The 14,192-nt window shown below is 38.2% G+C and overlaps 2 protein-coding genes across 2 annotated transcripts; both read left to right on the plus strand.

Moving 5' to 3' along the window:
• ncs1a (neuronal calcium sensor 1a) lies at positions 1–7,679 on the plus strand. The gene is made up of 7 exons (XM_084686469.1): positions 1–64; positions 2,596–2,620; positions 4,086–4,224; positions 4,565–4,643; positions 5,285–5,373; positions 5,529–5,606; positions 6,310–7,679. The coding sequence occupies exons 1-7, from the start codon at positions 1–3 to the stop codon at positions 6,406–6,408; spliced, it is 573 nt and encodes a 190-aa protein (XP_084542595.1). The 3' UTR covers positions 6,409–7,679.
• Positions 7,680–10,051: 2,372 nt separating this feature from the next.
• On the plus strand, positions 10,052–13,612 carry LOC146236326 (serine/threonine-protein phosphatase 6 catalytic subunit). The gene is made up of 7 exons (XM_084686468.1): positions 10,052–10,332; positions 10,799–10,894; positions 11,077–11,142; positions 11,344–11,485; positions 11,894–11,973; positions 12,106–12,315; positions 12,484–13,612. Exons 1-7 carry the CDS (start codon positions 10,183–10,185, stop codon positions 12,730–12,732), a joined length of 993 nt encoding a protein of 330 aa, XP_084542594.1. The 5' UTR covers positions 10,052–10,182; the 3' UTR covers positions 12,733–13,612.
• The last annotated feature ends 580 nt before the right edge of the window (positions 13,613–14,192 follow it).

Consider the following 14,192-nt stretch of genomic DNA (forward strand, 5'->3'; position numbering starts at 1 on the left):
ATGGGGAAGTCTAACAGCAAACTCAAGCCTGAGGTTGTGGAGGAACTGACCAGGAAGACCTACTGTAAGTTCTCTCTCTTTCTATTCACTTGAATTGCAGTCGCTCGTGAATCTTGTAACCACAGGTAGTACACACCCATTTTATCAACAAGATAAGTTGAAATTCCTAAGATCTTAATATCAATTATCCAAAGAATATTAAGACACAAACATACAGTAAACATAACATACAACTGTGTGATTGAAGAGACCAGTTTGAAGCGCATCACTGAGAGGTTTATCAATTGATCAATAGATTTGGCTTGGAAAATAGAGAAACCATTGAGCCATCCTAAATTGAATAAGTTGCTTTGCCCAGTGTCCATCCAAACAGAAGTTGCATGCAGAAGTAAAACCTGCCACATGCTGAATGATGTAGCCAGTTCTGCTCAAGATGGCAAACGATAAAATTAATGTTTTCCATTCACCTCTCACTATTTGAAAAATTAAAAGACCAATTATTCATATCCATTTAGTTTCTGTCATAACGATTCTGTTTTCTTCTGTAATCGTTTGAAACACTATTCATCCCAAAAGTAGACTTTCATGTAAGACAATTTCAACAAACATTGCAATGGCCTCATCTCAATTATACATGTTCCAGCAATAAAACTAAAAGCTCAAACAAATGAACTTTATTGTCCTCTCAGGCCATTTTCAAATGACCTTACCCAGCCATCAGCATGTATCTATTGTCCTCAATCACAAAATTATTTTCTTCAACATCTCTAAAGCTAGATTTTTCTCAAGATTTATATTTTTTTATATGATACCTTATTTTATGATAAACAATAGTTTAATAAACTTCCACAGTATATTCAAACATAATTTTGTATTGCATTGTCACTTTTCACATTGAATTGCCATTTGTGCCACAGTGCATTGTCCTTTGAATTGCAGATCCATTGCCAGAGTCAAATAAACTTCCACGTTTGTCTTCCTCTTCAATTTTGCCTCTCTCATTCTACCACGTTTGTAGCAATCAGCTGTCCCCTCATGTGAACACACTTGATATTATCAAGTCATGGAGGGCTTGTTCTAGTCTGTCGTAAAACTATATTAGACTCACAATTGAACACATTGGGTACACACTAAAGACAGGAGACATTGGAAGCTGGTCAGTTTGTCAGAATTACATACCGATATGTAGATGATCCAAGTGTACTTAAGATACTGACATCAATTATAAGACAGTTTTAGACATGAGTGACTACACAGCTTGACATAGTGAGCTTTGCCCCATTAGTATACCAATTCAGTAGAATTGATGTATTATTTATAAGCAGAATGTGATATAAGTGTACATGTGGGATATAAACTGACATTCACCACCATGAGGGGAGTTGGGTGTGTGAGAGCATGTATCTGGATGAACACCCCCTGCAGAGACAAAGAGAGGGTGTCACAGGAGCTAGTTTCCTGCTCTCACAGTGGGATTCACAAAGTGTATCCTAATTATGGGTGTGTGCCAGTGATGCTTGCTGACGAGTGAGAACAGATATAAAGGACTCCTTAGTTTGGAGGAATATCAAAACCTTCAGCCAGTAGTTAATCGATTAGTTGCCTTTGTAGTGATATGGTGAGTGAGGCTATGGCTTTCACATTTATATTAATCATAGCTTCCTCAAAATTATTAGATGCTTTTAGATGGGGTTTTGCTCTGTTTCCTTGACACCAAATATTCAGAGTAATTGTTAATAAAATACAAATTATTAGACATTTATGTAAAGCCATCCATAGATTTATAATATAACTCATTTCTCAATAGTCACCTTAGGCAGAAGTATGCAAGGGTGATTGTCATTTGGTTACAGGGAAAAATAACCACATTAGTTGTTTCTGCCATTGTCTCCAAGCGTTCCCTCCCAGTCTATAATCGCTTCTCTTTGACTGAGAAGTGAGATATGTAATTACAGTCCTCTTTGCTATTCATTCTTCTCATTTCATTCTCTATCTGTGGTCTTTTGCTTCATTTTCCATTCCTCATTCATTTTCCCATCAAATTGCAGCTTATCTAGCCTTATTTCTTGTTATCTGCCTGTCCTTCTTATTGTATGAGACCCCTATCTGCTCTCCCTTATGAAAGCTAATCCCTTTTTCCCCTCCATCCCCGAGCAGGGATGGGGAAGAACATCCACACGGGGCTGATTGAGGGGGCATGGGGCTCACAGCCCACTCACAAATGGAGACGTGAATTAGTAGTGGATATGTATTAGAGATAGAGAATAGGGTTTCTTCATTTGTAAACACCTCATATAGAGCACTCAACAGGGAAGAAACTGTCTTGGATCCAGTGTAATGTGTTCCCAAGACCTATTTAACAGGGCTAAGCAGAATCGCAAGATTGCCCACTGTACTCCTTGTGAGAGATGCAAGAGTACAGGACAAACTGTAAACATGCTTTCAACCAAACATCCTGGGAGAGGGACATAAATTGTTGCCAACATGACCAGGTTCTTAAACACAGAAGCAAATTATACAGGAAACATCAGTATCCACAAGTTGATGAACAGGCTTTATAATCCTAACACTCCTCTTTTTCTGTTGTCTCTACAGTCACTGAAAAAGAGGTACAACAATGGTAGGTTTTCATAATTTTTTCATCAAGCAAATTCTTTCCAGCCCATTGTGCTATAATCTTTCTAAATAATAATTGTTGAATATTCTACCCATGCGTCTTTGAGTCTGGTGACAGATGTAAACAGCTAAAATGAAATCATCTTTTCTTTCGATGTTCCTTCCACCTTATTTATCTCAATAAAATACCATGCAGAAATATTTACACTATTTGTTCCAGCAACCTTCTATTTGAGTCTTCGGTTGCCATGGACACCAAACACAACACTTTGTATTTCTCTCCACGAGATCTGGGATAGAAATAGAAAAATTGCAGGCACACAAATTGTCACTGTTGAACTGCTTTCAACAGCTTTCATAGCTGTTACCACCACAAGTAAAAATTGAAACAGTGCATAAACTGTGCCCTTCACAACAAACATTAAGATCACAATTCAAATTGGTGGCTGGTGTGCATTAGAACATGGAACTATTTGCTTGGCTTCTTGTACTGTACATTAACATGGCTGACATGTGGCTTTTGCATTGCACAGTGAGGAGTACAGGATAAATGTACAAAGCAGATGAGCGATGTTTGACAGTTTGTAAATAAATTGAGAGCTAAGACGGCAGTGCTCTAAAGACTTTACACAGTTCACACTTATCAATGTAGTAATAATGGATGCAGCAGTAGATTTAGATCCTCCTATATAACGTTTAAACTCACTTGGGGTAGGAATATATCAGGCATAGAACATTCGGTAAACTATTTTATGTCACAGATTATGAATGAACGAGGGCAAATGTTACAAAATGTCCAAGCACTCCTCTGGCCTAAACCATAGCCTCCTTGTGCTCTCACATAAACAATCCCCACGATGGAGCATGGTGGTGGCAACATCATGCTTTGGGGTTTCTTCTTAGGAGTAGGGGCAGGGAGACTGAGCAAAGGATGAATGGAGACAAATATTGAGAGATTCATTTAAAAAAAAACTCCATTAGTACACACAGCCTCAGACTGGGGCGAAGTCCATGTGTTGCCACCGCCTTTCGGCCATTCCAAAAGCTGATGGTAATACACAGTCAAGACGATTGAAGTGGTTAAAAGTGGCTTTGCATTAACCCAAATGCAGGAGAAACGCAACTAATGACGAAGGGTTCAAATGAAGGGGTGTTTAATGAAGGATCGGGGGTTGTGGAGAGGCGGGCAAGGCAGGCGGAAAGGGCTGGTCAGACGAGGCAGACAGCGCAGGTAACCCAACATTGGGTTGACAGGGCAGGGAGGTGTGACAACCAGGTCAGGCAGGCTAAAGGTCCAGGCAGGTAGGCAGGCAGACAGGAACAGGGGAGTGACTTCAAATCAAATGTGATTGATGTACAATATACATAGACCACTTTTACATCTTCTCTATTGCTCTGCATCTCTTTCTTTTCCTTCTCCTGTTTTCCACTTTTTGTAAACTCTTTTTACCTAAATGATTTCTTCACAGGTATAAAGGCTTCATCAAAGACTGCCCCAGTGGGCAGCTAGACTCAGCTGGCTTCCAAAAGATTTATAAACAATTCTTCCCCTTTGGTGACCCAACCAAGTTTGCCACCTTTGTCTTCAATGTCTTTGATGAGAATAAGGTAACAAGCCGACTGTTACCTTATACCACAGAATGTCCAAGTACAGTTTGTCTTGTCTGTGGTTGTGTGTGTTTGTGCAAGTGTATGGCTATGTTTATCCAAACTGTTTTGATGTATATAATGGACACAACCTTTTTCTAATGCTATTCATGAAATTAATGTCAATGCTATATCAGACAACTTTCTTGTCTCCCCACTTGTCTCCTGTTGTCTAATTCTTATTTGTTGTTCTTACAACCTTGTCCCATTTCCTTCTGCCCTTTATCGCTTTACTCTACTTTTCTTTGACTCTCTCAACACTTTGTCCTTATCGTGTTCTACGTTGCATATTTCTCTGCAGGATGGGCGTATTGAATTTTCTGAATTCATTCAAGCACTGTCAGTTACTTCCAGGGGCACACTGGATGAAAAACTACGATGTAAGAGAACACCATATATTCCACTACGTGACCTTAGTTCAACCACTATTGTGTTCACCTCTCAGTCAGGATACCTTTGTACATTGGATACTTTTGTACAATTTATTCATGGCGTGGGTTGTTCTGAATTCCTTGGATGTGATTTATAGGTACAAAAATGGAGCAAATGGCCTTATTTTGAATGGGTTTAATAAGCAAAAACACTACACTGTGTCACCACACAGAGTTAGTGGTGTAGGTTTTAGGAGTAAAGTTATTATTATTTTTATTACAAATGGAAATAACAATTACATTTTCTAACATAACTGACTACGGTATTAAAATTACACACACAAACATACTGTTATACATATCCCTTTGGGCTTTACAGTGTTTGAGTAACTACTCAAAGGTGTTACATCTTTAATTAAGATGTTTAAAGCCATTGAAGTTAGGACTCTTAATTACATTGTCAAACTTCACAGCTGTCACACTTACTATGAAGAGTAGTCATAAACCTTGGATTTGTAGTCTGCTCTAACCACTGGGTTTTGTCTTTTTTGATATCACAGAGATGTATGAAAAATGTATTGTCTGTTTATATAAATGTGAAAACAAATGTAAAGACGTTTTCCCATGTGCTGCTTTCCCGGTTCCCACAGGGGCCTTCAAGCTTTACGATCTGGACAATGATGGCTACATAACGCGAGACGAGATGCTGAACATTGTAGATGCAATCTACCAGATGGTGGTACGTCTTTCCTCTTATTTCCTGCCCCTCAAATGAGTGAAATCAGTTTTCCAAGTGCTATTTAACAACAAATAAACACATGGTAATGTAATATCTTGTGAATAATTGGTCATTGTGGGCCACATACAGTATGTCTTTATGTGTGCACTCCTCAGGGAAACACAGTGGAGTTGCCAGAGGAGGAAAACACACCTGAGAAGAGAGTGGACCGTATCTTTGCATTAATGGACAAGGTAGAGAAACACAAACATGGTAGGAACACAAGTAAATCAGTTAGGAATACATACTAAGCAACTCAAAGCAGTTGTGCTGATCTGGTGGGTAGGTTTTTCTATTTTGAGATAAAGGATCTGGCCCTCAATACTCTTCTACTGATTTGGAACACAGTGTTCTGTTTTGAGAGTAATACTGATATTAATATATTAATCCACTACATTAAGTCCTTGGTTTATTTGTCTAAAAGTCCTTTAGTGGCTCAGCCAAAGGTCAGACTTGAACCCCATAGAATATGTATGGAGAGACTTAAGATTGCAGATCCCTCCATTCAATATATCAGAGAAGCTGGGAGGAAAAAATGCTAAAATCTAGTTGTGCAAAGCTAGCAGAGGGATACCCATGACTAAAGGTTCTTACAAGTTAATATAAACTACATCTCCCTTTATAGGTATTCGAAACGGCTGACATTTTGGTTCCATGGGATTCTTCCTTGACCAAATCAGCATGCCAAATGTAATTAAAATCTATATAAACAATTTGATGATTTGGCCCAGACTTACCAGATTCAGTGAGATATTTCAGTCAACAAACAATAATAACAATATTTTGGGGTGTTCTGTGAAGATTAATGCAAGAAAATAGGACAATACTGAATACTTTCCAAAGCCACCCGTAGTCAGTATCTAAACAAAAAATTAAAATGTGTATGTCTTTTGTCAGAATGCAGATGGTATGCTGACTCTGCAGGAATTCCAGGAAGGCTCCAAAGCAGACCCCTCCATTGTCCAAGCACTATCGCTGTATGACGGGCTTGTGTAGCATAACATGCCCTTGGTTCTCCACACTGTCAGTACTGGTTGACTTCATCAAGAGAACCTTGTTCACTTTCTCCAGGCACAGTTGATTATAATATATGGAAGGAAAAGTTTGCGCTGTCTCTACCCAAATAGGGGGTAGAAAGAGTTGAGGTTCTTGACACAATTCCTGGATCGACTGAATTTACGAAGAAGTAATCGGTCTTTTGGTCTTAAACTATTTTAGCTTGTAAACAATGAATTGAAGTATGTTGTAGATGAATTAATTCTCTCTCCATCCTCTAGTGTGGACTGTTAATATGCTCCTTGTCATCTGAAAGGGACAGATCTGTTGCCTGTTCTGCCCTCTTACTCTTTCTGCCCATCTTGCCCTTCTCAGCTACTTAAAGAGGGCATATGAACATGGACTCAGTATTACTGAAGTAGTGTGGATCTTGGTTGATAATCATTCAAGACCACGGCTTCTATATAAACATCATGGGGGGAATCTCCAGTGACATTAAAACAAATATCAAGCGGGAATATTAATTTACAAAGAAGAAAGCAGGGATCCAAACTGAATGTCACTGGAGAGTTGACAGAAACGCAGCTGATGAACTATGTTTTTCTATCTATTTATTTTGTTAATGACTGTCAGTATGCCAATACAAGGAGCAGGAAACTGAAGAACATTGCTGCCGAGTACAAAATGATGCACCCACTGTCATCGGAATGCTTAAGAAATACACACTTATTTGATGTGATTATGGCGTTTAATGTTTTATAAAGTAATGCCTTAAATGTTTATTTTGCACAAAGTACATTTCCGTTGATGTTGTTGATTTTAAAACCGATGAAGACATTTGAATGGCTGCTGATGTCAGTTTTTGTACAGGTATTCTGTATGTTAAAGGCAGGGTAGGTAAGTTTTGCCAAACCAGCTATTTTGGTTTGTGTTTGAAAGTATCCAACCCAAAATATTCCACCCTCTCCCTTCAAAGCCACTCCCCCAAAACACATGAACACGCTGCTTGACTACTGCAATGATACACAGGCAGAGAGCATGCAGGTAGATAGTTACAAAGGTAAGTAGCCTTTTCAGTCCAATCATTGCATTTGGTCCAAAGCAATGATTCTTTGTGTTTATTACAGTCCTGCGACAGCCACTGTTATCGGATTTCTTTTATTTTACAGTCAGAGCATTTGATTTATTGATTGCTATCAGGACGTCAAGTTTATTTCTGCAAATATGACACAAAGTGCTTCTCAAAAACATTACCTGCCTTGCCTTAAAGAAGCAGTTGATTTATTTATTGTAATGTACAAGTCATGTTGACATCTAAGCAAATCTTCAAGGATAGCACCAGTATTATACTACTGTACTGCAAACACACTACAATCTGCGCTGTTATTGCACACTGTATAACACCCTATGCTCCAGACTTATTTATCATGATGAGATAAATAAAAAAAATCTGTTGTCAGTTTTACTGTGTCAGTTCCTGTAAGTGTGTGAATTTGGGATGATGGATAAAGAAAATTAGGTCAAGGGTTACTGGTGTCTTACCAAGGCAGAGGTGTCCAATTCCGGTCCTCGAGGGCCACTGTCCTGCATGTTTTAGATGTTTTCCTGCTCCAGCACACCTGATTCAAATGAATAGGTCATTATCAAGCTCTGTGGAAGCCGGGTAATGACCATTCATTTGAATCAGGTGTGCTGGAGCAGGGAAACATCTAAAACATGCAGGACAGTGGCCCTCAAGTACCTGGATTGGACACCCCTGTACTAAGGCATATCATTGTCACGGTGTGAGGTGGGGTAGGACCCAAATGCACGAGAGTACGCCGCCATTTCGAAAACAAAGGGTTTATTACCAAAAAAGACAGGAACACAGAAAGGGTACTCACACGACACAGATAGTAAGGACAATAAAAAGACTGGACACAAAACAGGAACCTCAATACAGAACCAAACGACACCCAAGTGGACACAATGACGCTAACGAGAACGAAACACAGGTGAAGACAATGACAGGGAAACACTACGGCAGGGCGAAACCAAAAACAACAGGGGGGCACGGCCGTGGCCGTGACAATCATAGCTTAGTTTTTCCTATCGTATTATGTGGCGTATAGCCACACACAGAGAATCTAAAGGGTGTATGTTTATTGTTTTTAGATGTGTTATTACATTTGACTGATTTTATCAACATCCAAACAGATCAATATTAGCACACTCCATAGAATGTCTGTCATTATCTCAGAAGGCACTTGAGGTGGCCCTGCATCTGTTATGCCCTATGTGTGAAGGGACCATTGTAACCTGTTATATTGGTTGACTGAAATGCATCTAATTTATTTAGTCACCATGGCTTATTGTTTTATTGATTATTTTAATACCAATAGTGGACTGGAGCAGAAAGAGGATCGACTGGAGCCGAAAGAGGATGTAGGGATCTATTTATTGGAGAGAAAACAGTAAGGCAAGTGGAGGTCAGATGGCTTTGGGGTTAGGGAATTAGGCTAGTAATCAGAAGGTTGTCAGTTTGATTCCTGGCCGTGCCAAATGACGGTGTTTCCTTGGGCAAGGCACTTCACCCTACTTGCCTGGGGGGAAATGTCCCTGTACTTACTGTAAGTCACTCTGGATAAGAGTGTCTACTAAATGCAATGTAAGTGCATCAAAGAGAGGACAAATATTATTTAAAAAACTTGTAAATAAGTACATGGTAGAGAGCGTAAAGGTATAGGTCAAATATAACACATCTCAAGTTCATCACACACACATAAAAATAAAAATAAACATTTAATTTAATGTTTGTTTAACCATGGAAATCAATTGAGATACAGTTTATCAAGGGGAACCTGCAGATGAGAGGCAAACTGGACATAAAACAGGAATTGTGAACAAACTGAGTCACACAGGGAGTAATCATTTTTTCCCTTACAACAAATCTTACAAAAGCATTTAAAAACAACGTTTTACAGACATGTTTTACATTTAGAAAGTAGGTAAACTATACTATTTTTCCCAAATAAGTGCTTTGTGGACCATAGTCATCCATTTCCAATACCTGAAACAGCACTGCCTAATGCTGTAATTAGCCCCCCTAGAGTTTTCTGTCTACCTGCAGGTGTGTCTCTGTGTGCATTTCAGACTTTGTCGATTAACCTACTGCACGTATTGTTTTGTAGAACAAATTAGGCCTATAATAGTTCCGAAATGAAATTATTTTGGTGTCGTGACAATGACCAATTTCAAATGTGGGTCCTGTAAAAAAGAATGGACGCATGACAGCTCCTCAAAAGTTAAGCCAAAATATCGCGATCGCTACCTGGTGGCTGGTAGGACCTCGATACCGCTGCTCCACCACCCGATCACAACTGCGCAGACTCTGGCTCCAAGTGACATCCCAAGCGCAAGATGGCAGCACCCATATCCAGGATATTTCGGCTTCATTTTTGTGCAGTGGTAGGAACATAGAGTTGGGTAGGAAGCGGAGACGCGTCGTCCATTCTTTCTAAACCAAAAGTCTATGGGTTTATTATCTGACCAGTTGAAAACCTATGTCCTATAGAACAATAAATAAACAGGCCCACATTTGGTAAAAAAATATAAAAATAAAACTGTTGGCCTGGTTGGTTGCCAAGCCTCACAATTTGAACCTAAACGTTCTTATTATTTTAGCAGTTTTCTGAAATTAATCATTATGTTTCCATAGTAGTATTCAATTATCTTGTTCATTTTCTCGTATCTTTGGGAAAGAAAGACTAGTTACTTCTCAAGTTCAACTTGTTTATGTTAATGCGGAAGAAATCAACCGGAAATGAGAATCTTTTACTGGCTTCTCCCGTCCTACATGTTGTTCACAACATGGCGCCGTTAGATTTAGATAAATATGTGGAGATTGCAAGACAGTGCAAATATTTACCAGAAAACGACTTAAAGGTAAGTTTTAATGAGTGAACATACTGTGATTAATTTTATTGAACAATAATTGTAGAAAATAATAGTTGTGCTAAAAGTAGCTTGGTCATTCAGGAGCTAACAGTTGAAGGAAACATTACAAACAGACAAGGCAGGGTAGCCATTAGCTATTAGCAAGCTAACTAGCTTTTTGGGCTAGTTAGAGCAGCTATTTTAGTTCTCTCTTGAATTGAACTAGCCTTGCAGAATATCTACCAACCACCGAGCAAGGTAGCTAATTAAACGCTAGTATTTGCTGAGGGCAATTATTGACATAAAGTCAATGGTGAACTACGGACTTGCTCGCTAAATCAGACATATCCAGTGCATACCAAACGCTGTTAGATTGATTTAATCCAAAACTTACTGTACACAAACTTGCCAAGTAGTTTTGTAGGATTAACTTTCCAAGATTTTGTAAATTGACTACATGTTCCTAATGTTGCAGAGATTATGTGACTATGTGTGTGACTTGCTACTAGAGGAATCAAATGTTCAACCAGTCACCACTCCTGTCACTGTTTGTGGAGACATCCATGGTCAGGTAAGATCTCGCTCGAATTGGTTGCGTTATTTTACTTGTTTAGCTCTCTCTCAAACGTTACTTTCGGAAAATCTCGCACTTCTACCACCGAATAAGTTCATAGTGTCTTTAGATTTTTGGTATTCCGACATGTGATACATGAATCTGTCAAAAACACTTTACTTTCTGCTTATTGTTCTCAGTTTTATGACCTATGTGAGCTCTTCAGAACTGGTGGACAAGTTCCAGACACAAATTACATTTTCATGGTGAGTTAATTTAAAAAATATATATAAATAGATATATAATATATCTGTTTGTAATACACTGTAGGTAGAGCAGCCTTTAATTATATTGTATCACTGCCATCTTATATTTTATTGAATATAAAGTGTTACATTTCTCTGCTTATCTGATTGTGCCGCAGTTTGCTGAAATAAAACATATGTGTTTTCATTTATTTTCCCCAGGGAGACTTTGTTGATAGAGGATACTACAGTTTGGAAACATTTACACATCTGCTAGCCTTAAAAGCGAAGTGGCCAGATCGCATCACACTTCTGAGAGGGAATCATGAAAGCAGACAGATAACACAAGTGTATGGGTTTTATGGTAATAATACAAAATTTTCCAAATACAATGGACATGAATATATATTATATTATATTATTATACTTTAAACTACCCCTCCAAAATCTTGAATGGTTAAAACATATCAGTTGTCATTGTACTGATGACAACCTGTACATACATTTCCATTCATTAACCCTAGATCATTCAACTTTGCCCAGTGTCATGTACAGTGTACATGTGCTATTACAGTATGTGTTTTTCATTTGATGAAAATGTTTACTACAAGTACATGGATTTGTGAATTTCTTGCAGCATATTTATGCAAAAAAATAGAGGGAACATTTAAATTACAGCCTAACAAAATAAATTGTACTGTGGGGATGGTTTGAACGTTCAAAACTTGTGATATAGTTAGTATGAATGTTTATATTTGTTTCCATTTTCCAGATGAGTGCCAAACTAAATATGGAAATGCCAATGCATGGAGATACTGCACAAAAGTGTTTGACATGTTAACTGTTGCCGCTGTGAGTAAAACCAATCTTTTACTTTCCCAGAAACTCTTACATTATCTTTTTTAATATACATAATTTAACTACTGACTGTACACCCACTTAAGGTTTTCAAAATGGGTAATTAACTTTAGCTTGTATTCACAGTTGATCGATGAGCAGGTACTTTGTGTGCATGGCGGCCTTTCGCCCGACATCAAGACCCTGGACCAGATCCGCACTATTGAGCGCAACCAAGAAATCCCCCACAAAGGGGCCTTCTGTGACCTTGTGTGGTCAGACCCAGAGGATGTTGACACCTGGGCTATTAGTCCACGAGGTGCAGGATGGCTTTTTGGTGCCAAAGTTACTAATGAGGTAAATGCCATGAATTTGACAGTTTTTACAATTTTAAGGAACAATTGAATTTGGGCCTCTGTCCCTTTTTAAAAAATGTGTTAAACCCCTGTATCCAAAATAGATTTTAAACCTTCCTTTGGATTATCAGAGGCACTAAAGTATAGCTCTTGATGACTTTTCTTCCAGTTTGTTCACATCAACAATCTGAAGCTGATTTGTCGTGCACATCAGCTGGTCCATGAGGGTTACAAGTTCATGTTTGATGAGAAGCTGGTGACTGTGTGGTCAGCACCCAACTACTGCTACCGCTGCGGAAACATAGCATCAATCATGGTCTTCAAGGATGTGAATACACGAGAGCCCAAGCTTTTCCGTGCTGTTCCAGACTCGGAGCGGGTTATTCCACCCCGAACAACAACACCTTACTTCCTGTAGTTTTCAGTAAAAAAAAAATCCCCAGAAGGTGTTCCCTGCCTCCCATGACCAACTAACATGGTATTCGCTCCATACAGTTTAAGTCTAAACAGTCCTATCCCAGAATCTTTCAGTTGCAGACTTCCAGCAAGTTTTGTAAGTAGGAACGTGTTGTGAGCCATATCTGATGTTCTGGAGAAATCTTAACTTTCTCTTTGTTAAATCTGTTTATACCTATATATTCATACATGGAATGAGTGTTTTAGTTGACTTGATCTCTCTTTGATCATGCCCGTTTCTTCCTCCAAATTGTATTTATAATTCTTTAGAAATTTCGATGACATAAAATATCCAGTCTGGCTGAATCTCATTAAAAATGATCCGAATGAGTTTTCACAAATTTAGAAGGAAAAAAAAGAAAGTTGTTGGTCATTTTTTGTTCCCATGTCAAAATACCACCATATACAAAATGACAAAATGCATCACTTTGTGAATGGTTGTGCATTTGGTATACCACTTACGATTTTCAGTATAAGCAATTCAGTCCTTAATAATAGAATATTTTAAGATCCAGTTAATGTTGGCCTGTACGTAGGAAAAGCATACACATCTATAAACAAATGTTTTTTGTCGCTGGCAGAAAATATTTTATCTTAACTTATCTGTGGAGAATTGTACTCCAACATCCATTGTTACACTTGTAATAACTAAAGTAAGGTTTTACTCTATCCCGTTTATTTTTATTTCAATGTTAAAAGGAAGACATTTGAGGGGCAGGGCACAGTTGTTGGCATGTGGGTTGTAAAGGTTTTATACACAATTTTATGTCTTAGTTATCCTTATCTTATTATTTTAGACTGCCAATTACTTACCAATTGAAAATAAAATACTTTAAACTCAATGTACCTTTTAATTTGAAATATGTTAATAGGTATATCCTGACATTAATTTGTTTGTGGTAACCCTGATTTGTTTGTTTATGGTACCCCTGTTTAGTTAAGACCTGTGGAGAGAGAGAGCACAAATAAGAAATCCACTAAGCTATATACCAGCTGCTTTGTTGTGATTATTAACTTGGAGTAAGCATTATGTGGAGTCTCCACATAATGCTGAAGAGGGTGTTGTAACAGTCAGTTTCAACACTGCTTTTATGCTGAGTTTGTAATAAATCAACAAAAGTTGGACACTGAAGGAATAGTTATTTAATCAGTTTACATGGTTTAAGTCACTTCTATTGCTGCAGGACATTTGTAAATTGTGAACACATTCCCTTATATTATTTTGTATTTGTCAAACTTAAATGTACATTATTTTTCTGTTTTGTTTGGTGACCATAACATTTTGTTCTGTCCACATGAGCAGATCAAGAAGTAGCAAGCTCAACACCCCGGTACGTTGCATGGATGAAATCATCTACCAAATAAAAAATGTGTCCGTTGAAACAATCCACAACAGGTATAGGACAAGAATATTACTTACAC

Source organism: Hypomesus nipponensis, chromosome 22 (genome assembly GCF_054491055.1).
Source record: "Hypomesus nipponensis isolate SF chromosome 22, ASM5449105v1, whole genome shotgun sequence".
Classification (NCBI taxonomy): Eukaryota; Metazoa; Chordata; class Actinopteri; order Osmeriformes; family Osmeridae; genus Hypomesus; species Hypomesus nipponensis.